At 31.7% G+C, this 26461-nt stretch overlaps 2 protein-coding genes across 2 annotated transcripts; both read left to right on the top strand.

The window, feature by feature from the left end:
* Window positions 1–4971: 4971 nt before the first annotated feature.
* On the top strand, window positions 4972–11049 carry LOC124540461. Its single transcript, XM_047118060.1, has 4 exons — window positions 4972–5357; window positions 5551–7062; window positions 7695–8453; window positions 9794–11049. Exons 1-4 carry the CDS (start codon window positions 5291–5293, stop codon window positions 10828–10830), a joined length of 3375 nt encoding a protein of 1124 aa, XP_046974016.1. The 5' UTR covers window positions 4972–5290; the 3' UTR covers window positions 10831–11049.
* A 3328-nt stretch (window positions 11050–14377) lies between these two features.
* Window positions 14378–26108, top strand: LOC124540499 (glycine receptor subunit alpha-4). The gene is made up of 9 exons (XM_047118120.1): window positions 14378–14469; window positions 16752–17014; window positions 17864–18047; window positions 18910–19136; window positions 20754–20836; window positions 22138–22272; window positions 23514–23690; window positions 24183–24388; window positions 25796–26108. Exons 2-9 carry the CDS (start codon window positions 16911–16913, stop codon window positions 25967–25969), a joined length of 1290 nt encoding a protein of 429 aa, XP_046974076.1. The 5' UTR covers window positions 14378–14469; window positions 16752–16910; the 3' UTR covers window positions 25970–26108.
* Window positions 26109–26461: the final 353 nt, after the last annotated feature.

The following is a 26461-nucleotide window of genomic DNA, read 5'->3' as shown; positions in this document are numbered from 1 at the left end:
ATAAGACCCGTTAAAGACACAAAGTCTGCAACTACGATTAGGGTTCTTAAAGATCATATCAGTAATTTTGGTGTTTCTACTCGTCTAATCACAGATAGAGGTACAAGCTTTACAAGCAGCGTCTTTAAGGACTTTACAAACAAATTTAGCATCAAACATATCATTAATGCAGTGGCAACTCCGCGAGCCAATGGTCAAGTGGAGAGGTTCAACAGAACCATTCTAAATGCCCTTTCCACTTTAAATCACGGCAAAGACGAAAGGTCGTGGGATGAGAATATTCTAGACATTCAGTTAGGACTAAATACTACAACACATAAAACGACTCAAAAAACACCATCGGAGTTACTTTTTGGTTTCAACATTAAATGTAGAAGCGAAGGGATACTAAGCGCTGTTTTAAATGACACTATTAATGTATCTTCTGAGGAGGAATTGGTACGAAATAGGGAGGAAGCAAGAGAAAAGATAATAGAAAAGCAAAGCAAGGACAAAGAAAAATATGATAGCCATAGAAAAGCTCCAAAACAATATTCCGAAGGTGATCTAGTTAGAGTAGAGCGACAGGTACCTCATGATGGCCAGTCGCAAAAATTGGTTGTTAAGTACCAAGGTCCGTACCGTATCATAAAAGTTCTTCCTAACGATAGGTATGTCATTGAGGACACTCCGTTATCGCGTAAAAATAATCGCCGCTATGAAGCGGTAATTTCAGTAGACAAAATACAGCCGTGGCTACATTTTACTAGAGATTTAGATAGTAGTTCCGACGAAAATGATTCTGATAATAATGAATAATTAAAATGATATAATTATAATAATTGTAAATAATAATAAAGATTGAAATAATAATAATTACCTTATAAAGTACTTTTAATAGACACTTATTTTACATGATTATTGATTGATGTTTTATTTATGGTAATAAGTATTATATAAAAATATTAATAGTACAATTTAATACATGTAATGTAATTTTTTTTTACATAATTCTAAGTATACGCATAAATAAATAGTTATTCAAATTTAATTTAAGTTCATAAGTTAATAATTTTAGTTAATAATTGGATAGTAGTAAAATAGTTAAATAATATAATATAATATTGTTATACGTTAATTGTAATTAATTGTAATATTAAGTTAATTCATTGTAATGAAATTAATTGATATATTCGTAAAAAGATAAAATGTAGTAAAACGAATATTTACATGTTAAAATAACTACATATTAGTACATTTTATGTAACAAAACGGAACTAAAAAAAAAAAAAAAAAACATAATTTACCCCTCAACGCGAAGGGGCTCGCTAAGAACAGGAAGGCCGAGCTGTAAGCCTACCTATTTATATATATAAAATAGATATATATTTTTAAAGGATCATTAGGTAAATTGTGTATAATATAAGCTAAATATTAAGTCATAATTATCTAATTATAGAGTGTTATTGTGTAAAATAACACTTATTATTAATTTAAAATAATTACTAATAAATATATTTAAAATAGCAACACTAGACAAATATACGAATTAAAAAAAAGCAGATGATGGAATGTGGGTAGAAGCATCCAGAATGTTCTCGAAAAGTTATACGGACGCGTCGAAATTGTAGAGAGAGAAAATAAAATTGTAAAAGTGTAAACCAGTGTGTTTCAATTATTAAAAGTTCTAGCTAAACTGGAAAAGTGACTTCAATAGTATGTTACAAAATATAATCGTTTTCTAACTTAAGGATTGTGTATTTAATCTATTTTAAAATAGCTGCAGATGGGTTTTTTATCATAAAATTTTATTCACTATTGTTATCATACAGTAAAGTCCTGTTTTTTTGTACGAGATGAGTCTTTGTCATTAAGTTTGGAAATTTACAGTAAAAACACAATACATAAATACGTATAGCCCAGACAGATCTTAGTTCTTCTTCGAGTAAGCTTTTCCTCCTGTGGCTCAATATCCATAGAATAATAATAACATAATAACGTGCAGAAATTAAGCTATTTTTAGGTATCTAATTTCCTCTGATCTTCCAAATGTATAAAAGGAAGTGCGCTCTATTTGTCTGGTAAGAGGCCAATCATTTATTACGTAAGACAATTAATGTTTTCTTACCAGGGAGTGGCAAGGAGTTTAGATAGTTCGTGCGACAGATAAAAAAAATACGCAAAGTTAAAATTATTTGAAAAAGCGCGGGAACCAACGCGATTGCCGGTATTCGCTCGGATGCGTACCCATAGAACCTTTAAAATTAAGTTTTCACTTTGAAAAATAAACCTTACGTGGATTCATATTTTTCCTTTAGATTCTTACTTAATAAATATTAAACATGAAGTGGTGGGTCGGTCTTTTTTTTTATATTAGAGGGGGGGGGGGGGGGGAAGTAATAAGCGAAATTAGTCTTATGTTATAAATAAATGGCCCCTAAGCGAGTGTTAGCTATCAAATGGTATCAACCCATTTTCCAAGCTGTAATGTTTATTTCCGAGGTGAGACGCTACACATCATATAGGATGTATGTAAGAATCTTTTCCCGAAATAAAATGATCAAGGTCATATTATTACCCTCAGTTAATTTCCTAATATATTTTTTCGATTATACATATCTGACTGTCAATGATTCAAGAGGTATTAAAAAGTCACTTTTATAAAATTTGTGTTTTTTTTAAATGACTTTTGGTATTAAGAATCGACTTAACTCTATTCTATTAAATTATTAATGTATTCTGCTAATTATGATCACATGTCCGTAGTTATGTAAAATAACCGAACAAAATAATTATTCTTATTACAATATATTATATTTTTATTATAAAAAAATACGTATCATAAAACTTTTATGGACACAGATACATAATTATTATGACAATTAAACTTACTTCATTTTAAAAATAATTGTGTTATATTAAAAAGATATACATAGCTGTTGTATTATTTTTATAATGCTTTATAATTTTAGAACATCATATTTTATTTTACCATAAAATTATGTAGTTTTAACATAATATTTATTATAATATAATAATAAATGATGCACTTTATTTTTGACTGGTTGTACGCGTTAAATCCATGTATGTTCATTAAATTTGTGTTTTTAAACATTATTTTGATGTTTTCTTTATTTCGTAATTATATTGAACCTCTTTCGTTATAAATCCGACTACAGGGATTAAGTAATTATTGGTTTTACGAAAGGTTTTTCTTAAGAGTATATCCTATCAGTAAAAAGTTCTGGAAACAATGGAATTTGAACATAGGAGTACATTTTTTTTTTATCAATACATTATGAAGAAAGCAATCTGCTCTTTTATGTAGTATTTACAAATATAACTAACAAGTCATTCTTTTATGTGAAACAGTATTCAATTAACACCTAAATGTAGAAAATTTTGAAAACATCCATTTTTAACAAATAATTTGTTAAAATACCAGTTATATTTATTTAAGATCTTCCAATAGATTCTACAATGGACAATAGAACCGTAAGAAGTTAAATACGGATTAAATAATGAAATAGTATCACGCAATGATATTCTAATAAACAGATATGGTCTACCCATACTAAACAACAGAAAAAAGTGTGTCGAGCCGGGGACCGTTTATTTTACATTTCGTTACAAGTAAAAAGGATAGCTTGATAAAAACAATAAGTAAAAGGTATAACTAGATGTTTTAATTACGCAAAACGTATTACTGGTATAATTATGATGAAAACGACTAAAGGCAAACGTCCCAATTAGGACGTTTTCTAGTCTTCACTTTTTGCGCGTTAATGACATATCTGTTTACTAGAACATCATTGGTATCACGATATTTTATATAGTTTGACTTACGCACACTAGCTTAAAATTACATAATCTGAGAAGCGGCAATTTTACTATGTTTGAAAAAGCTCTTCATAATGTTGATTTTCCTAATAAAAAACCACAAAAAACATGTTCCGGCAAAATAAACACATTTTCTTGCCATAAAATTAAATTAATTTTTTACTTCCGCGAAAATGCTGTTAGTCATTTTGGTGACGTCATATTGTTAAAAAAGTTCTTTTATGTATGACTAGCAAACATTCAGCATTAACAACCATAAAAATATTGGTACTTTTCGGGAAAATTACGAATTGGAATTGCTATTATTTTATATAATGTGAAATACTAGCATAAAAATTAGAAAAGTTGCTTAATATGAAAATGACAGTTTTTGCCTATTTGACGCCACACCAAAGCAGCTCCTGCTTTTAGGTCATCGTGATATTGTGGACATCGTGATATACAGACAAAAAATTGCGACTTTAGTAAGTGTATTAAAGTATATTTCTGTATATGTTTTAATTTTTATCAATTTTCATAATTTATTTTTCACTGCCGAAAGTATCCTACCTATTGCAATAAGCTCTCTTAGTGACTATTTGACAGTGTGGCTGAAGGCTACTTTGGAGGATCTATGTTAGAGGATTCTGCAGTAATAATTAGTATATATCTGATGTTACACTATATACTGTTTGTTTTCTTAACAATAATGTAATGAAAATAGATGGTGAATAAACAGTTCAATAAGAATAAAAAAGACTCATTAGTAATAGTGACATCGTAAAATCGTTATCACGTTTGCCTAAATTAAAAAATAAATATATATACATTTATAAATATAAGCATGATTACACCTTTCGTTTTATCGTGTTATTATTATACCTACACTAAAACCAAACCAAACCTACTTGGTTTCAAAATAATAATTAATATTAACAAAAGTACTTTAGGTACCTTAGGATAAAATTAGGTAAATGTTTTTATTTAACTTTATTAAATGAATTATACTTAGGACATAATATGCATAATATTATAACATCAATAATTTCATTTTATTAAGATTTAGCATTTTAAAATTACCGCGTTTTGGCTATGATATACAGATAAGAAATAAATAAGATATGAACTACGTCGCTCTTTTTTATCTGTTTTTATAATGTTCATAAAATGGCGGATGGAAGAAATCATAAACGAGCATTGCTGCGCTTACAGCGTTGAAGTGGTTCGTAAAATTTTCCGATCGTTTTGCCGGGAACGTCAAATTTTTTATCAAAACAAATAGTTAATAAATACTAAACCAACAAAAGTTATTGTAATTAAAGTTCAATGAGAATTCAAGTTACTGAAACAATGATTTAAAAAATGTGATAGAATTTGGTTTATTGTATAGAGATATGTGTTGTGGATTAATTTTATAATGGACCAAGTTTACAACAGAAAACTACTACAGATTGGTTAAAAAATATATATTAATAGAATAATTTCGGTAACTATGGAAAAAATAGTGGTTAAAACAGAGGTACAGCCAAATGGAGATATACTGCTCTTTTACGTTGATGGTAAGTATTTTTTTGAAATTAAACGTGTAATTATATTATACTGTTATTTAGATTTTATATTTACTTACTAAAATTTTTGGTAGATTTAGTTTTGAAGGGAGATACTTTACCCGATATCTAGAATAAATTAAAGATATAGATATCTTATAGATAGCCTTGATATTTAACTAAGTAAAAAAGTATGCATTTACAGAAAATGAAGAAACTGATCTACGAGGTTTGGAAAATGAAGTTCAAAATAATGTACAAATATTGCCAGATACTAAGTACATCATTGAGGAAGATCTCGGCGAAGGAGAGTCAGCTGAGGAACTGGACATAGCTCAGGCAACAGAACAGGTTTCCAATGATATATGGCTAGAAGATGAAATAAAACGACTCATAGTTTTCTATCATGATAATAAAGAAACATTTCTTAGTGGAACTACTAAGAAAACACATTTATGGGCTGTTGCATGTAAAACAATGCTGGCCGGTAAAACTCCTATATCATGTGAAGTAAAATTAAGAGAATTAAAAAGAAAATATGTTCAAGTGTGCCTCGAAAATCAAAATGGAGCGACCATTACATGGAATTATTACAATTTGTGTAATCAGGCATTTCATGATGACAACTTTGTTAAAATGTGCCTCAGTGAAAATAGTTGCGATAATCAAGTTACTGTGAATATGCCAGTTAAAAATGTTGTCAATCAGGATGGTATATTAGTTGTAAAAAAAGTAAACAGTTGTCAAAATAAAGACGAGCAAGTCGAGGCAATGCTCAATTCATACATCAAACACAAGAGTTTCTTTCAGAAACAGTATAATACACAGAGGGGCTTATGGGAGGCTATTGCTATGGATCTGGGTGAAGACGATGTTGATTATTGGCACAAACGCTTCTTAAACTTCAAACAACACTATATAAGGATGATATACAAACGTAAGGAAAGTGGAGCTGAAAGTATAAATTGGCCGTACATGAAATATTTTGATCAAATATTTGGTGATGATGAAGATTTCTCACGTAAATATTTATATGGCGATGAAAATGACAGTAAAGTAACAATAATGATTGAAAATGATCCAAATTCCTGGAACGATATAGAGACAACGTTTTTGGTTAAATATTATTTTGATTGCTTCAATGAGTTCCATGATCCGAGCATACCAAATAAATTTTTATGGCAAGAAGTTGCTCGATTAATAGACAAGACACCTGAAAATTGTGAGAAAAAATTTGAAGATCTTAAAAATGAGCATTTCGATAAACTCGTAGAAGGTGACTATGATTTAGCGAACCGGATACCATTAGCTATTCTGTTCGATAACATAATCGCTAAGGAAGTGGAAATGGAAGTTAATAACCCTGAAAAAGACGGTCCTGATCTATGGAAGACGGAACAAATAGACGAATTAGTGCAGTATTTGTACGAAAATATAGATATGTTAAAAGATCCCGTATGTTATTATGTTAGTTGGGCGTCCCTTGCGAGGAAATTGAAAAGAAGTGTAACGTCTTGTCGGAAACAATGGAACCATCTAACTACACTTTACAAGAACATTTTAGATGATAAAAAAGAAAATCCTGATATGCAAATAGACTGGAGGTATATTGACTTATTCGATAGAATATTTGATTACGGTATGGATAGCAATCTATTAGATGGATATGAGAAGTTGAAAGAACTTGGTCAAGTAAATAAATCAAATAAAGTGGGAGGTAAGTTACATTATAAAGTATTCATTTATACTGTAAAATAATTTTATTTAAATATAACATAGTTATACTATATGTCATTTTATATGTAGTATATATTATATTTTACTGATTTCAATACAGAAACTTTTTCAAATCGATACAGTACATATTAATTTTGTTTTATATACTGGATTATGTTTTTTAATTGAAAATATTGTGTAACTATCAAGTTTGTTACTTATCATTGATATCTATATTTCTAATGAGAAACTTCATTTCAATTTAATCCTGTATCATGACTATCCAATGGTTGTGTCTAATTCAGTGAAGTAAATATTGGCTTAGATATGTTCCACTAGTTTATTTTCTTGTCAATAACTTAGTTGTGTATTACTAATGAGCGCTGAATAAATTATATTAAAGCAGAAAAGATAACAAAGAAACAAGAAAGAATAACATATCCTTAACTTAAAGATAATTGATTTTTAATAAAAATTGTTATATAGCTAGTACATATGTACACTAATATAAATAATATATTTATAAAATGATACACATTTTTAAAATTACAAATCGTTCTCTTTACTTTTAATGCTTATTGTTTTACTGTATTTACTAGATACATGACTAAAAATACATTTTTATATTTACAGTTAAAAAGATCACCATCAAAGATAATGATGACAAATTCCTTGAAAATGGAACTGATGACGAGGAACTCTACGACGAAAGAGGTTTTACAAAGCGTTCGAAAAAACGCAACGGAGAGGCCAAATCGTTCAAAATACTAGAATTCTATTTGAAAAATAAAGACAAATTTGCATCATCACAGCAGAAGAAATTGGCGCTATGGGAAGTCTTGGCACGACAAATAGGCGTTACAGCAACGGAATGCGCACACAGATTTCGCAATTTCAAACAAGTATACACGGGGTACGTTCAAAGGGAAATAAATAAGCCCGAAATGCCCATACTTTGGCCATACTACAACATTTGCAAGAAAGTATTCGGCTACAGAGCCATAAAATCTAAATTGAAAAACGGGAAGATGGATTCCGACGACGCAGAAGATTGGTCCGCAAAAGAAATCAAGCAATTGATCAATTATTTTTCAAGAAACTTCAGCAATTTCCAGGAAAATATCGAAGAGAGAAGCAAATGGTCGGAAATAGCCCAAGAAATTAGTAGGACCGAAACGAGTTGCTGTGACAAGTTTCTTGAGTTGAGGAAGTCTTACAGAAAATTGAAGACGATGAAAGCCCGTAACCCAGATGTTAAAGTCTCCTGGAAATATTTCAATATGCTCGATGACATTTACAAATATGGCGAACAGAACTGTGAAGTTCTGGAAACAATGGAAGTTGATGAGTGCCATGATGATGGTAATGAATTAAAGTTGGAAATGCAGGAAGGTTAGTATTAGTTTATTTATTGATGTTAAATACGTAGTTTTTTTAGGAAGTAATTATAATTTAATAGATTATTTGAGTCGAGATGGCCCAGTGGTTAGAACGCTTGCATCTTAACCGACGATTGCGGGTTCAAACCCAGGCAAGCACCGCTGATTCATGTGTTTAATTTGTCTTTATAATTCATCTCGTGCTCAGCGGTGAAGGAAAACATCGTAAGGAAACCTGCATGTGACAAATTTCATAGAAATTCTGCTACATGTGCATTCCACCAACCCGCATTGGAACAGTGTGATGGAATATGTTCCAAAAACCTTCTCCTCAAAGGGAGAGGAGGCCTTTAGTCCAGCAGTGGGAATTTGCAGGCTGTTGTTGTTGTTGTAGAATATTTTATTTTTCTGGTGAATACCACACCAATGTTTCACCGTAATAACAAATAGTTTGGATCGCAGTGTATCGGTAAAGAACAGCCAATTATGCTTGACATAGTATTGTGCATAAGTATGTGTGCAAACATGGGAGCACCTTTATTTTCTTATTCTTACAATTCACACGACCCGAAGGAGCCGTTACGTGCTTTCCGAGGCAAGCGAAACGCTTTCAGTTTTCAGACTAGATTTTTTCATTAGACAAACCTGTAAGTATTTATGGGTCTGACTTTGAATCTAATACCTCGGGATCTGAGGCCGAATATTTAGCCACTAGATTACCGAAGCAGTTACAATAAACATATAAAGGAAAAACAAACAGGCATATATTTTTGTTTATGAAAATTTGTATAGGAAATTAAATTATTTTCAATATTTCAGACATCAAGCATAGAGACAACTATATATTGTCGTATATTTTATTTATATTTAATTTATTTATTTCATAAGTACACTAACAATATACATATATAATTGATGGCTTACACAATATCCAAAAAAAGAAAAACAACTTCTGATATGTACATCGATTACAAGTGTACATAACATTCACAGTGTATCGTGTCAACATGTTTATTTAAAGTTGAAATTAAAATATATTATACAATTTAAAAAAAAAAGATTATTGACCTATGCTATCGTCGTTTATAAACACAATAACTAAATAATATTACTGAAATACAAAAAAAAACAGGAATTTAACGCAATATTTAGCTGACAAAAAGTAATCCATGAGATTTTTTTTTAAAGTAATGAAGCTATCATGAAAGATGTCAATGCCTGTATAACTTTTGTCAATTCATTATGTCGAGCACATATGCGCACTATCGGAGCCAGTTTTCGTGATAGGAGTATGGAATATTTTTGTTATGTAACTTCGGGTATAGTATATTAATAATTATGATATGTTTACAGATGACGATTACCAATGTATCATCGTTATACCCGAAGGCGAAGATATTAATAATACTCAAATCATTATACAAGAACATGATCAAGATCAAGAACAAGATAACAGTCAAGAGGCAACAGAATTGACAAATTCGAAGCAAATTATAACGAAATGGAATAAGCGAAGTAAGAAACGACTTCTCATCCTTTATCTAAATTATCTAAGGACGCACAAAGGACAGGAGATTAATCAAAGAGAAATGTGGACGGAAATCGCGTCGAAATTAGACGAAAAAACACCAATTTCGTGCAAGAAAATGTTCTTAAAATTAAAAAATCAACACAAGCAACTCAACGAAACTGACTTCAAACTCCCGTACAGTGTCCTCTTAGAGAAAATCCTCGCTTTCAAACCTAAATTTGCCAAATCAAACAAAAATAAGGACTTGGAAGAAATTAATACATACGAGGACATACCGATGTCTGATGAGAAAGTTTACAATGCTTTGAATTATTACTTGCAAAATCTCGAAGATTTTGTCAGTCCGAAATTTGAGCAGAAATATCTTTGGACGGAATTAGCGAAATTCATCTCTGAACCAGTCAACAAAATATTCAGCAAAATTAACTATTTGAAGCAAACATTCGATAACGAAATAGATACTCCCTTTAAGGAAATCTTGCATGAAATTTTGACAAAGGAAAATGCACTTAGAGAGGAAATAAATAAGGATCCTGATCCAATAACAGAGGAGGAAAGTGAACAACCATGGTCTGATATTGAAACTGAGAGACTCCTAACATGGTACTTGGCCCATTTGGATAAGTTTAAGAACCCGAAATTCGTTCGAAGTTATTTATGGATGGAGGCGTCGGATATATTAAAGAAAAGTCCACTGGTTTGTTCGAAGAAAATGTCCGAAATACGATCCCAGTACAGAACGATGGTTAGAGAGAATCCAGAGGAATTGGACAGCTGGAAATTTTACAATCTGTGTCAGAGAATTTATGGAACTGGTAAGAAGACATTGACTAGTAACAAGGGTCTTGAAGATATATAAAATATATGTCTTATAATATATATCTTTGAAAATAATGTCCATGATTTATCAGTCATATATTTAAAATAAACCTTTTACAAATCAATGTTCTTATCTGACAGCATTTAGTGTAAATATTACAATTATGTAGTAATATAGCTTGTAATTAAATAATATGACATTAGGAATGAACACTAAACTCTCTAAAATTTAGGCTGTTTGTTAAATTAATAATATGCTCACAAATAAAAAATGTATTATGTATCCATTATCTCTTTTTAAGATGAATCAGATTTTCAGACTCAATTGTTTTGGCTGTGCATTAATAATCAATGAGGTATTATTACAATCAAATGTTTTAAAAAAATAATAGTTGTTTAATGTTTTTTTTTATTATCTGTGAAAATTCAGTGATTTTTCATGTGTGAGTGTTCATTGCTTTTGTCTTTATCAATTAAATAAAAAGTGTACATACATTTACTTAGTCTTATTTAAATGCCCTAAACATCACGTTTAGTTTTCTAAAGCTATTGATGAAGATAATAATATTCTATTCTATGAACGTACCAGCGACCTGATGACCGCCATTTTTTAAGTCCTAAGTTTTGAATTGTTGGTGGAATTCACTAGTATTATAATGACAAAAATGTGTATTTTCTATTAAGATAATTATTCAACTATATTGCAGGTATGTAATTATATAAACAAACACACACAGTGACAATAGTTTTTTACATATAGAGGATAGAGTTGAGGATTTATTTTCAATAAAAATATTTTTCATGAGAACTCAAACACTTCAAACTGGAACACAACAATACTGAGTACTGTTATTTGATAGAGCGGTAGAATAACTGATGAGTGGGTGGTACCTACCCAGACGGGCTTGCACAAAGCCCTACAACCAAGGATACTATGTCCCTTGAACATAAAGGTCAGTACAGTTTATCGTTAAGCACTGCTACTTGGCGGTAGACTGTGTAATGCTAGGGTGGTGTCTAACCAGAAGGGCTTGGCTTCATCAGGTAAAAAAGATATTTTGTTCGTCCCTATTCTAAGTCAGGTGAGTGTGTTCAGTGGCGTAGCTATCGTAGGGCCAGGAGGCCCCGGAGTTCAGGGGGCCCTCTAAAATTAACTTTAATCTTCTATAGCTAGAAAATCACGAACCTGCGGACATGATTTCTTATTTGGTATCTATAATTTTAAAGGGTAATTATTAGTTAAAGAGGGTTCGGAAAGAGGGGGTGAGGGCCCGATTCTTTTTCTCTGCACCGGGGCCCTTCGTCACCTAGCTACGCGGTACGCTACTGCGTGTGTTTAATACTGGATGTCTAACTCAGCTATTTATTTTAGTCGAGAAAGAATTGAGAACTAATTGGTACCATTTGGACACATTTCCATTACGAAGTGTATTATGCCATTTTGTTTATTTTTGTTTTTCAGTATTGCGACTGAAAATATTATCCATTTCATATGAAACATGGAATTGGTATCCCATATACCATTATATTATCTAATATATCATCATATTAGCTAATATATGCTTAAAGGCTTCGTTAAATGTATGAAATAAGTAAGAGCCTACAAAAAGTAGCAGAAAAAAAACTATACTAATATTATAAATGCGAAAGTAACTATTTCTGTCTCACTCTTGTCCATTCAAGTTTAAATTGCTGAACTGGATTTGATTATTTTTTTTTTGAAGTTTGAATTCCAAAGAGGCTACTTTTTAAGGCTAACCTGACGATCACTCCGAAATTGAACGAAGTCGCGGACCTAAATAATTAGGTCATGAAACAGAAAATAAATAAATATGATATACATATATTATAAGTATTCGTACATCCTATAGCTAAGAGTTTAATTAAGGGAATATAAAATTACCTGCCGGGCATACCATTCTGCCTAGCTCTTCAATTGCTATTGAGTTATAGGTATCCTATCGATTTTCCTTTTATAAATTTAACAATAGTACGTAGTTGTATATCTATTTATTTAAAAAGCAAACGTTTAAAACGAAAGGTATATATTTGCATTTGTATAATATTATATATTGTCTGGAAAAGAAGGCTAATTAGTCATAAATCCGCCCATTATACAAAACTCGAAATAATGTTTTTTTTTTAATGTTTTTGCATTTTACTTATTTTGTTTCTCTTTCTGTATTTCAAATTTATGTCATTTCATTAATTAGGTATATAATATAGGAATAAGGGTAAACAACCCCCTACTTTTCCATACTATAAGATATCTAGTCAACAATTTTATAATAATCGTTTTATACGTATTGAATATTGATAAAATAACTAATAGGGGCAGATACAGTAGCTCAAGGTCTCGGCCTACTGTGTCTCACTAATCCTATTACCTAGCACCGCTCAATGATAAATAAATATGTTTAAATAATTAAGCCTTAGTGAACTTGGCTATCACTAATAGAATCTTTTCCAAGTGAATGCATTAAAAAACGATAAATTTTGGATAGTTCAGAACTTATATAATTAATAACTTAATTACATCCATAGAAACGTATTGTATTTGTTACGAACAGAAACCATTTCTTTATTAAACATTTAATGTAAATATTGCTATAATTTATGCATCAATTGCTATGTATATATTTTAAATTTTTCTTTAACTTTTGTGCACACCCTACTGACTACTCTCCTACACTATTCTGGGTTGGCTGGCAGAAAATGCTGTTATAGCGTTAAGTCCGCCCTTTTTACATGTTTTATTTGTGTAATAAAGAATAATAAAAAAAATATACAACAGTTTTGATTTAAAATAATTCTAAAAGTATCTAGAGCAATTATCTTTATTAATATATAAATGTGACGCTCTTTTACGACCAAACCGCTGAAGCGAATTTGATAAAATTTGGTATGAAGCAAACTGAAACTCCAAGAAAGGACATAGGGTACTTTTTTGCCTGACACATGACAACTAACACTAAAACATGAGCGAAGCCGCAGGCGACTACTGGTAATAATATTGTGTAAAGCATTATATGTATTGTTAAAATTTAAAGTCTTGTGCAGTTATTTTATCGTCTAGTCAAAAACAAGCTCTTTACTCAATGCAAAAGTACATTTGCTCATTGTACTATTTATTTTATTTATTTTATGGCATAGGTTGGCGGACGAGTATATAGGCCACCTGATGGTAAGTGGTCACCATCACCCATAGACAATGAAGCTGTAAGAAATATTAACTATTCCTTACAACGTCAATGTGCCACCAACCTTGGGAACTAAGATGTCTCTTGTGCCTGTAGTCATTGATTATCAAATGTACACCCGCTTAAAAAGTAAAACCTCAGAAAGAATCGAAAGGCAATGACTGTTGGTGGGTGGGTTATTGTGCATATGAGTCAGCCAGTGTTCCAGACACGAGGGATACGTTTCAGAATTAGCCTCAGACTTAATATTTATTGCTAAGAAAAAACAAAGTACTCCATTGGTTTCTGTAATAAATAACAGCGATAAAATAAAATCGCCCATCGCTCCGCTTATAAATTAGACCGCTAATCGAATTTCATGCGACACTTTCAGTCGTTCCTTACAGCTCACTATGATCGCTATGTGTTATAAACATTTTGCGAGTAGTTTATATAGATAGTTCTAAGAAGGTGATGAAAGTGCGGATTCGTGGAATTAAGTATTAATGTGTCAACTTGTTACTTCCGTTTTTTTTTTATTTACCGGATGTAATATTTGAATACAAACTTGTTGCTATTTTAAATTCAATTGAGCATTAATTATTTACCAATATAACTTTACATAAAATATAATTGATGTGTTTTTAAACGCTTATTTAAAAGATGAAATATTAGACGAATTCAATTTATTTAACTTTTTTGAAATTCGAATATAAAGTGCAATATTTTTTTTCTGTGATTGAAGAATGAAATACATTTTTGTTTTAAATCAAAATAAGTAAGTCACGGTAATAATTTAAACAGCCTTACTAATTTTATTATAGATATAACAATGGAAAATTAATATATATAGTCTCGAATGTTCTACTAGACTTTTAAATAGACATTCGCTTGTAACAATTTGTGTAAGTAATGAAACCTTAGAAATGACATTATCAATGTTAGTTAGAATCAATTTGGTTGCAGTCATCGTTATTATATAATTATAGTTACATTTATTTATTATGTTTTATAAAACAAAAATGATAAATATATAAAATAACTCCCAATACAAATTAACTAAAAATAATCAAGGTTTGTATTAATCAAATTTCTTTATCTAGAAGAGTACACATCTAGTACATATATATCAAATATTTGTATATTTTATTTTATGCGAAGCATCATCTAGATATACAAAGATCTAAAAGAAATGTAGTTATTCTGACGAAAAATATTTATACCTAATTAGAACATCTGCGTTGTATGAAATCGAATTTGCAACTTTATATTAAAGCATTCTGTATCTAATAGGTATTTTTATATAATATGTATAATTTACTCTTAGGTGTCTCTAAAATGCATATAAATAAAGAGAGAAAGAGACATGTATAAAAATCATGAGTGCGAGAGATCGATAATATGTATAATATACTCTTAGGTGTCTCTCAAATACATATAAATTAAGAGAGAATGAGATAGATATGTATAAAGATCATGAGCTAAACATCTTCAGTTCAATCATTTATATAATCTGTTCGATTAAACGTTCTGTAACCGAGCTTTTTAATATATTACTAAGCTCTAATTATTTATTATATATAGTAAAGAATGTCATGTTTATAGACATTTTTAGCTTGGATTCAGAGTGGCAGGCGATTACGTAACACATGTCTTGTCTGTAGAGTTTTTTTCTCAAAATTCTAAGTGATACACGATATTGTCTATAATAATTTAGTTTTCAATATATTATCTGTGAGATACGAGTAAGTTCTTAACAATGTCTTAAATTCTGTTTCATTATACATCATCATAATGCCATATTTCATTCTGTCTATCATCTTTCATTAAATAGTTAGCCATATAATACCACTTAGTAACAAAAAACGTACTTATATAAATTAAGTGACGTTTTATATTTTTTTCAAAATTATATAATTGATAACATATAATTACATTAGTAAACCAAATACAGCTGTTAACGTTTTAATAATACTATATATTTTTCGTAATAAAACATCCTATATATCTAGATGATTTTATTTATATATATGAGATAGGCTTTGTATCGTCTAGCTAGGGATAATCTCTTCATATTCATATTATTAATAGTAAAATAGGTTTTTATAAATTCAACTTTAATCAGCCTAGCTAGGCTGTGTTTTATAAAACAATCAGCGGCCTCGTTTCCTATTTCGTATGATAGGTAATGTAAAATAAGTTTACTTTGTATGGCTTTATGTCCATATTAATTTTATCGTTGATACTAATAATAGACTTTAATAAGATGTGCTTATACCATAACGCTTCTCGTATGTGGATTGGTGAATACTATACTATCCAGTACACATTTTTCAATTTTTTGTCTTCACATCCCCCTTCCTCATGCCGGCATCGAACCTGCTAGCCCCATGGTGCTGCAGATGTCCATGGGCGGTGGTAGTCACTTTCAATCAGGTAGGCTCGTTTGCCACCTATCACATAAAAAAGAACATGATGTTTTTGTTCACTGCAGAGCACGAAATTAATAAAAAATTAAACTCATGAAAATCAATGGTGCTTGTTCGATTTTGAATCCGCAATTTTTTAATTAATTATTTACAGAATATTCAATATTAGGTACATATCTACATATAATTACATCTCTATAACATCTGTAATTTGGTCTATGGTGTGATTTGATGTTTAGACAATTTTTGTGTGTTTTTTTAAAGATTTCCCCTGGCTATATGTTTACCTAATAGCTGTAATGGAATCTTTTCTGCATGTTCTGTTACACGTGTTAATGCATTTATTACGTTAGGTAACTCCTTTAAAAAGATTATAGAAAGGTCAAATAGTCTTCACATAACAAGATGTGGCGACTCGTTCAAGAGTAAAGTATTTTTATAAAATAAATTTATAAAAAAACACGGAAATGCCAAAACGGTGATAGTGAGTGAATGGAACGAGGATTAAGTGAATGATAGTGAACAAAATGAAGTGGACTGTGATCACCATGTTCTCTTACATGCCTCTGCTTTTGAGGATGGCGAACGCTAGTCGGGTACACGCCGTCAGTTTTCTGTAAGTTGATATATTTAGCATTACTTGTCGCCTTTGGCGTCGCTTGCGTTGTAGGGGTAGGCCATCATGTGTGCGGCAAAACTCGAAATTATTTTAAATATGAGACAACATCACATACATTACTCTGATCCCAATGTAAGTAGCTGAAGCACTTTTGTTATGGAAATCAGAAGTAACGACGGTACCTCAAACACCCAGACCTAAGACAACATAGAAAACGAATGGTAATCTACATCGACTCGGGAATCGAACCCGGGACATCAGAGTGGCGTACCCATGAAAACCGGTAAACACACCACTCGACTATGGAGGTCGTCAAGTTAGTTATTCTATCGCCAAATGGATCAAATACTTTCGAGTATTGTGTTTTGGATTGACTTGGTGCAATTAAAGGTCCAAGAGATATAACATCTTGCTCATTGCTCGAATGTAGATGATGTTAAGATAAATAAAAAAAAATAACTTGTAACAATATTAACGGAGCACATACCCAAATTGTTCCATTTACTACCTTCTATTTGATAAAATTGGAGTGTCTGTTTGTAATATTAAAATAACAGCATTTTACTAAATGCCTAAGTATACATGTACCAAATGTTTTTGTTTTCAATTTTTGTCTGTCTGTCTGTTTCGGCCAATCTCTGGAACGTCTGAACCGACTTTGACGAGACTTACTGACAGATAGCTGATGTAATGAGTAACTTAGGCTACCAAAATAGCTTTACAATAGCTAGTTGTAAAAAAACGAATAGCAATTGAGCATTTTCAGAGTTAGAACAATGTTTTCAGTACAATATGTTATTAAATATTACTACTACTTTATACCTAGTTATTTTCTGCATATTTCAGCACCAATTCTTCGTATCAAGAGGTGGAATTGAAGTCCGAATCGAGCTTATCGCTTCGTGATATTCTACCAGTGAAAGCGAAGTATTACGACAAGAACAGAGCACCCAAGCTCTCTGGGCAGCCCACTATTGTTTACTTCCACGTGACTGTTCTGTCATTGGACTCCATTAATGAAGAGAGTATGGTAATTTGCCTAATTTTGTTTGAAGAATTTCATTTTATTAGATTAGTCATTTAATTTATGAGGAGTCATTTAATTTTGGAGTAAAATGTCTTTATATTGAGGTTACAACAACAACAACAACAGCCTGTAAATTCCCACTGCTAGGCGAAAGAATTCCCACTGCTAGACTAAAGGCCTCCTCTCCCTTTGAGGAGAAGATTTGGAACATATTCCACCACGCTGTTCCAATGCGGGCTGGTGGAATACACATGTGGCAGAATTTCTATGAAATTTTGTCACATGCAGGTTAACTCACGATGTTTTCCTTCACCGCTGAGCACGAGATGAATTATAAAGACAAATTAAGCACATGAATCAGCGGTGCTTACCTGGGATTGAACCCGCAATCGTCGGTTAAAATGCACGCGTTCTAACCACTGGGCCATCTCGACTCATTATTGAGGTTAAATCTTGTAAAATTCTTATCATTAAACTCATCATAATTACAATCTCCATTTCATGATAGGATTAGCCAAAAATTCAATCGTATAGATAAATATATGTAATGTTGTTATTTACTTGAGTTTGCACTTAGCCGGTTAGGTTTCATATATTCTACCGCAAAACAGCAAAGCTTAGTATTGTAGTATTTCAGTATGATCAAGAATAAGCCAGTGTTATTACAGTCACAAAGGACATAACATCTTAGTTTTCAGAGCTAGTGACAATGTAAGGGGTGAGTGTTCTTTATTACTGTTCTAATATTTATCGTAATCACTTACCTTTAGGTGGCTCATTTTCCAGTTTATCTAACCTATTTTACATAAAAATGTTGAAAGTTAGTTTTATGAATTAGTCGCTATAATGAAATTATAATTTCCAGACATATGTGGCCGATATATTCCTTGCCCAATCGTGGCGGGATCCTCGTCTTCGACTGCCAGAGAACATGCACGAAGAATACCGGATCCTCGATGTGGACTGGCTAAACAAGATCTGGCGACCGGATTGCTTCTTCAAAAACGCCAAGAAAGTCACCTTCCATGAAATGAGCATTCCGAACCATTATCTCTGGCTATACCATGATAAAACTCTGCTTTATATGTCAAAGTTAGTATTACCCAAAGGTATATGTTATTAAATAATTGACTAAAAATGGATAGAATTTTCTTAAACATTGGAACTTCTGCATATAATAAAATTGGAGTGTCTGTTTATTACATTAAAGTAGCCCTTTTTTTACTCAATGCATATGTATGTATACACGGTACATATACCAAAATTTTTTTTTATTTTTCGTCTGTCTGTATGTTTTGGCCAATCTCTGGAACGGCTGGACTGATTTTAACGGGACTTTCAATAGCAGATAACTGATATAATAAGGAATAAATTAGGCTACAACAATATTTTTTTTTAATTCAAATGCGTACAAGGTCGCGGGTACAGCTTGTTCTGTAATAATATAAAACTTTAAAACGCTAATATGTATTACAATAAAATGTAAAAAAGGAGCAAATGTTAGTCCGTGGATGTTGTAAATAAAAACCGTTTGAACTTCGATTAGAATATATGAAGTATTACTATACTTGAATCGTCCTGAATATTATAACTATAATATTCAGGACTATATAGTTTTGAGAAGACTTTTGGAACATATCAACTTTATTACATTTATTTAAACCGAGATATTTACCTTGTTCTCGTGAACAAGACATTCGTAGACAATGTCGAAATATCGAGCACCACCATATATAAAAAAACATGGTAAATATGCTTATTAAAAATGGGTAATAAAAAAAAATAATTATGTTAATTTAAAATTAACATCTACTCTATCTATCTACTTGGAGGTAGGGCTTTGTGCAAGCCCGTCTGGGTAGGTACTACCCACTCATCAGATATTCTACCGCCAAATAACAGTACACAGTATTGTTGTGTTCCGGTTTGAAGGGTGAGTGAGCTAGTGTTACTACAGGCACAAGGGACATAACATCTTAGTTCCCAAGGTTGGTGGCGCATTGACGATTTAAGGAATAGTTAATATTTCTTACAGCGTGATTGTCTATGAGTGATGGTGACCACTTACCATCAGGTGGCCCATATGCTCGCCCGCCATCCTATACCATAAAAAAAAATTAAGACCTTATATTGTGGTGTGGTTTAAGAATTTATTCTCAAAAAGACAGATTCACCTACATGAGAACAGTATGGTAAATGTAACAATTAAAAATATTCTCCTTATAGATACTTAGTTAATGGTAATATTAAAGTTATTAATGTTATTATGATGTAGCATCGGCAAAATTCGTAAAACCGATCACATCCGAATTAAGTACGCTATCCTAAATTATCAACATTTATTTCTTATGCAAATATAATCTTTGCACAAACGTAACAACTTGTAATATCATATGACCTAATATATTCGTCAATTTGACACGTCGATTTACAGGCACTTGTTTTCTCGGGTTGAATTGACGCGCGAATCTGTAGCGACGAATAGCGTCGAATGGCGCGATAGGGAGCTATTTTTATTGATCGAGTAAATCGGTAGTAATCGGTTTTATTTCATGTTCCGATGCTACATCTAACTTGTGTCGTACTGTACGTCACTTTATATTAGAGTCTATATATTAGATTTATAGTCTCTTAATAGACGTGACTTGCTCAACAGAGGTATTTATATAGGCTGTTGCTAAATTGTAATGCTATGCTATGTCTTTCCAGGTTAACGCTGGTACTGTCATGTGCGATGAAGTTTGAGTCGTATCCTCACGACACGCAGAGCTGTTCCATGATGATAGAAAGTTGTAAGTTTTAACTCAATGTAGATCTTCTATCGCTTATCTTTATATAGATAAATATTCTGTACGTGTGTTTTTTATAAATAGGCGATCGACAAGTGACTTAATTTCCAATTTCTACCCGGCCGAAGTCGGGACGCCTTAACTGGCGACGCTTTAGGTAGGCTTTGTAATTATTAAATTTAAAATTTGTTACACAATTCGTAGGTATATGTTTTATGTCATAAAATTGATTAACGTAATTGCATATATATTGCATTAATTTACGCAGTAACATAATATAGTTTATACATTCTACCGCCAAGGAGCTATATATGCTTTGTTGTATTCGTTTGAATGGTGAGTGAGCCAGTGTAATTTTAGGCACAAGGGACATAACCTTTTACTTAAATTTGTAAGAAATAGTTATTTATTTCCGACGACTATAAGGCTATGGAAAGTTGTCGTCACTTTATATACATACTTATTATACTTACCTACTTTATATACTTGGTGGTAGGGCTTTGTGCAAGCCCGTCTGGGTAGGTACCACCCACTCATCAGTTATTCTACCGCCAAATAATTATATATATATATATATATATATATATATATATATAAATATACTTGGTGGTAGGGCTTTGTGCAAGCCCGTCTGGGTAGGTACCACCCACTCATCAGTTATTCTACCGCCAAATAATTATATATATATATATATATATATATATATATATATATATATATATATATATATATATATATATACTTGGTGGTAGGGCTTTGTGCAAGCCCGTCTGGGTAGGTACCACCCACTCATCAGTAATTCTACCGCCAAATAACATTACTCAGTATTGTTGTGTTCCGGTTTGAAGGGTGAGTGAGCCAGTGTAACTACAGGCGCAAGGGACATAACATCTTAGTTTCCAAGGTTGGTGGCACATCGACGATGTAAGGAATAGTTAATGTTTCTTACAGCGTCATTGTCTATGGGTGATGGTGACCACTTACCACCAGGTGGCCCATATGCTCGTCCGCCAACCTATACCATAAAAAAAACTTACCATGAGATAGCCGTCCATTTACCTTGACATAATAAATGTATTATAAAAAATCTCTATGAAACAAGCTTTTATTTATTCCAAGAACTAAAAGTGATATATAGCACATGGTATTAATAATAGCCAGCAATAAAAATGTTAGCAACATTTTGCCAGTGTGGGTCTAGCTTAAAATAAAGTAAGATGTTTTTTACAGTCGAAGTTAAATAAAAGCTTGTTAAAATAAATAAATTTAATTATGAGTTATAAATGTACTTGGTTGCTTTTCAGTATCACACACGGTCCACGATCTTGTCTTTATTTGGAATCTGACTGACCCACTGGTTGTTAACCCAGAAATCGAACTGCCACAGCTTGATATTTCTAACAACTACACATCAGATTGCACTATCGAATATTCCACTGGTAAGTTTTTTATTTATTTTATATATTTGTGTTTAAGGCATATTATTCAATACGAGATTATACAGACGATATTATATAAAGCGTGGAATTAATACTAGTTGAATTCCAGACAGGATATATAATATACGCATGTAATTGTGTTTGACTAACATGACTGTATTTTTAAGTGTTGATTAAGAGTAACTACTGAGTTTTTTGCCGCTTCTTCTAGGCAGAATTTATATTCCGAATCGGTGGTAGTTTCACTTAATATAATTATTAAATGGCGATTTAAAAGTGCTTGTTAAAGCCTATTTGAATAAAGTATGTTTGAAAAAAAAAAAACGATTAAGAAAAAAGATATTTAGATATTTATTTTTATTTTATTTTTCTATGGGATCTATGCATTTATACCTAAGTCAGTTTTTAATCAATTTTAAAGCAAATATTAAAAATAAAAGAATACGTTCTAAATTTATAAAATAAATCGAAAATCGTTTGACTTTCGTAGCGCTATCGTTATACCAAAGTATATAAAATCTTTTAATCGATTCAAACCGTGAAAACAGTTAAGAGTTAATTTCTTATTTGTAAATGATCAACAATCTCCAATTTTAAATGAACTTATGTTTACTACTTGACCGTTAATTGTGCATGTAGTTCATTCATTCATCTTTAGTTCTTCATGTTATCATGTAGTTTACAATGAAATGGAATAAAAACAAAAGACTATCATAGGTTTCGAAAAAAAAAACTATGGAATAAACTCGAGGTTTTGCCTATTATCTAATGAATGCATTCAATCGTCATTTTTATTATTACGTGAATACGTGACTCGGATATTTAAATTAACATTGGTGAAAGAATTATTCAACTCAAGTGTACAATTTGTTTAATATCAAACACTAGTATTATCATTGGCTTTGATTGCGTTTATATTGATTTCCACTAATCGGTGAAATATGTTCCAAACTTTCCCCTCAACGGGAGAGGAGGCCTTAGCCCCGCAGTGGAAAATTAACAGTTCTTTGTTTTTTATATTGAATGCATCTGCGTGAAATGTTTATGTTTAAAAAATATTAAAAATTGTGATTGAAAACTTCTTATCTCATAAATTTTTATAGATAATTTAAATAAGCTAGATTAAATAAAATCAATTTATATATTTGGTTGCGTTGCGATATGTTTTTGCATTAGTCATTAGACTATTGTGTGCACAAGACTATATACCTATAAGTTAAATATAAGGTTGTGTTTTCCAGGAAATTTCACGTGCTTAGCCGTCGTGTTCAACTTGCGACGACGCCTTGGCTACCATCTCTTCCACACCTACATACCCTCAGCTCTCATCGTAGTCATGTCCTGGATATCTTTCTGGATCAAACCTGAAGCAATACCTGCAAGAGTGACATTGGGAGTGACGTCACTTTTAACATTAGGTGAGCAACTTCAGGATTAGCAAAGAGACCAATTTTAAAATTTGAAATAATAAATCAACAGAAAAAAAAATGCAGACAGTACACAACAACAACAGCCTGTAAATTTCCCAATTCTGGGTTAAAGCCTCCTCTCACTTTAGGGTTTGGAACATATTTCCACCACGCCGTTCCAATGCTGGTTGGTAGGATACACATGTGGTAGAATTTCTATGTAATGAAACACATGCAGGTTTCCTCACGATATTTTCCTTTACCGCTGAGCACGAGATGAATTATAAACACAAATTAAGCACATATAGTGGTGCTTGCCTGGGCTTGAACCCGAAATCATCGGTTAAGATGCACACGTTCTAAGCACTGGGCCATCTCAGCTGATTGTTTTGCACAAATTAAGTACATGAATATTCAGTGGTTCTAACCACTGGAGCATCTCATCAAACAAGATATGACATTTTCAAATATGATGAATGTGATCGTGGCCTTATTTTCCAGCAACACAAAACACCCAATCGCAACAGAGCCTACCTCCGGTGTCCTACGTCAAAGCGATTGATGTTTGGATGTCTTCTTGTTCGGTATTCGTATTTCTATCGCTGTTTGAATTCGCTGTGGTCAACAACTACATGGGCCCAGTGGCCACTAAGGCGATGAAGGGTTACTCGGACGAGGATCTTAGTAGAGAGTTAGATGCTTATAAGGTAACTATAGCCTTTTTTATATGTATATGTTATGAATATGGAGAGGCAAATGGGCTATTAATCTCCGACTCACCAATACCGCCTGTCTTGAATGTGTCTCGAATGATGAATGAATAGTTAATATTTCTTACAGCGTCATTGTTTATGGGTGATGGAATCACTTACCATCAGGTGGCCCATATGCTCGTCCACCAATCTATTCCATAAAAAAGAAGGTTAAACATTGTATGGATAAGGCGCTGTTGAATCTTTTATTTTGTTATTTAAAAAGTAATAGTAGAAACTCTCTGAATTGCTTGTGGTCTGAATAGGGACGGCAATAGCCCAAAATCAGAGTCGATTTTACTATTTTACATCACTAGGCGGACGGTAAACCATTGCGCTATTAACGCTTATAATAGGCTATTTGACTGGTTTTTAAAATCCATTTTATATTATTTAGTAGAGGTTAAGGAACCCAGTAAAAGTTGATTTTTTTTATTTCTAGTACATATTTACCGAAAAATATCTTATTAAAAATCCATATTTAAATAACGCGCGAAAACGCTACTTCGACAATATGGCGCTGCAAAGGGGTCGGTGACGTCACTTTCCTGTATTTTAATCTGTGGTACATATAGTAGAAAAGCAAGGTTTACAAGAAAGTGACTTCATCATATGCCCGGCCAATCAGGAGCGTTTTGTGTCACGTGACAAACGTTTGAAAAAATGAATTTTTATTTATTGATTTCTGAATAAATTAAGTATTAATTTCAACTTTCGTTTGTAAATAACCATTTTTAAGCTCATAATATACAGTGATTACAATAATTCACAATTTATTTTTCGCATTGTCAAATAGCCTATTATAATGTCACTAATTTAAGGAACGGCGTACGATCCTCTATAGTTCACTTTTAAAAACTTGATATACTTATTATTAAATTCTATTGAGTTAGCATGAGCTCTACAGCTGTCTACAGTAGTCTACTAAGTAGTAGTTTTAAGGGTAACAAATTGTGTGGTATCAAATTCGGTTCAGCGGTTTGGTCGTGAAAGAGCTACAGACAGACAGAGTTACTTTCACATGTATAATATTAAATTTTGACGACCTCCGTGGTCGAGTGTACACCGGTTTTTCAAGGGTACGCCACTCCGAAGTCCCGGGTTCGATTCCCGGCCGAGTCTATATAGATAATCATTAGTTTTCTATGTTGTCTTGGGTCTGGGTGTTTGTGGTACCTTCGTTACTTCTGATTTTCCATAACACAAGTGCTTTAGCTACTTACATTGGGATCAGAGTAATGTATGTGATGTTGTCTCATTTTTATTATTATTATTTATTAAATATATAGCGTTTATGTCCGTTCAATAATATAGTATTTTTATTTATTATTGTAAATAAATAACGATATGATTTTTTTTCAGCACATATTTCCAAATTCCGTGGACCCTCGGGCCAGTACCTCCGCCTCGATCCCTCAATACGACACCTTTTGCAACGGGAGGGAGACAGCTGTATACATAGATCGGTTCTCTCGTTTCTTCTTCCCTTTCTCTTTCTTCATATTAAACGTTGTATATTGGTCGACCTTTTTGTAAATGTATATTAACCCTATCAACTATTTTAAAGTTCCTTTTCTTGATTGATAAGACAAAGTAATAAAAAAGTATTGACAATGAAAAAATAGTTTAGTTATGTCATATATATAGTAACATAGTTTTAATTATGTATATGTTTTGTTTTTTTAAGTCACCTTCGCGTAGACACTCCTTTAATCGGAATTCTGTCAACTATTAAAAGTTCATTTTTTTATCTGTGCAAAAAAAATTGATCATTAAAAATATTCCAATTAGATTATACATTATTTACCTATATATAAGATTATAAATACGAATATAATTAATTCTGTTTGGTATATATTTTAAAACATAATAACATATATATATATATTATAAACTCTAGTCTATAAACATAATACTAAGATATGTGTGTACAGTCCATTGTATGGATTTATTTATAGTGTTCAAGTTATATATTATATAATATTGTAGTTTAAATATTACAAAAAAATGCGTCCGGTATTTGCGCCT

This window comes from Vanessa cardui, chromosome 25, assembly GCF_905220365.1.
Source record: "Vanessa cardui chromosome 25, ilVanCard2.1, whole genome shotgun sequence".
Lineage (NCBI taxonomy): Eukaryota > Metazoa > Arthropoda > Insecta > Lepidoptera > Nymphalidae > Vanessa > Vanessa cardui.
Note: the sequence above shows the minus strand (reverse complement) of the source record. Positions and strands in the feature narration are given on the sequence as shown.

What these genes read in the sequence shown, in the direction of transcription:
- LOC124540499 (XM_047118120.1), top strand. Translation starts at nt 16,911, where the DNA reads ATGATAGTGAACAAAATGAAGTGGACTGTGATCACCATGTTCTCTTAC. An exon ending in TTCCATGATGATAGAAAGTT is followed by an intron (nt 20,837 to 22,137) that starts GTAAGTTTTAAC and finishes GTTGCTTTTCAG; the next exon opens with TATCACACACGGTCCACGAT. An exon ending in CACTATCGAATATTCCACTG is followed by an intron (nt 22,273 to 23,513) that starts GTAAGTTTTTTA and finishes TGTGTTTTCCAG; the next exon opens with GAAATTTCACGTGCTTAGCC.
- LOC124540461 (XM_047118060.1), top strand. Translation starts at nt 5,291, where the DNA reads ATGGAAAAAATAGTGGTTAAAACAGAGGTACAGCCAAATGGAGATATA. An exon ending in ACTGCTCTTTTACGTTGATG is followed by an intron (nt 5,358 to 5,550) that starts GTAAGTATTTTT and finishes ATGCATTTACAG; the next exon opens with AAAATGAAGAAACTGATCTA. An exon ending in AAAGTTGGAAATGCAGGAAG is followed by an intron (nt 8,454 to 9,793) that starts GTTAGTATTAGT and finishes ATATGTTTACAG; the next exon opens with ATGACGATTACCAATGTATC.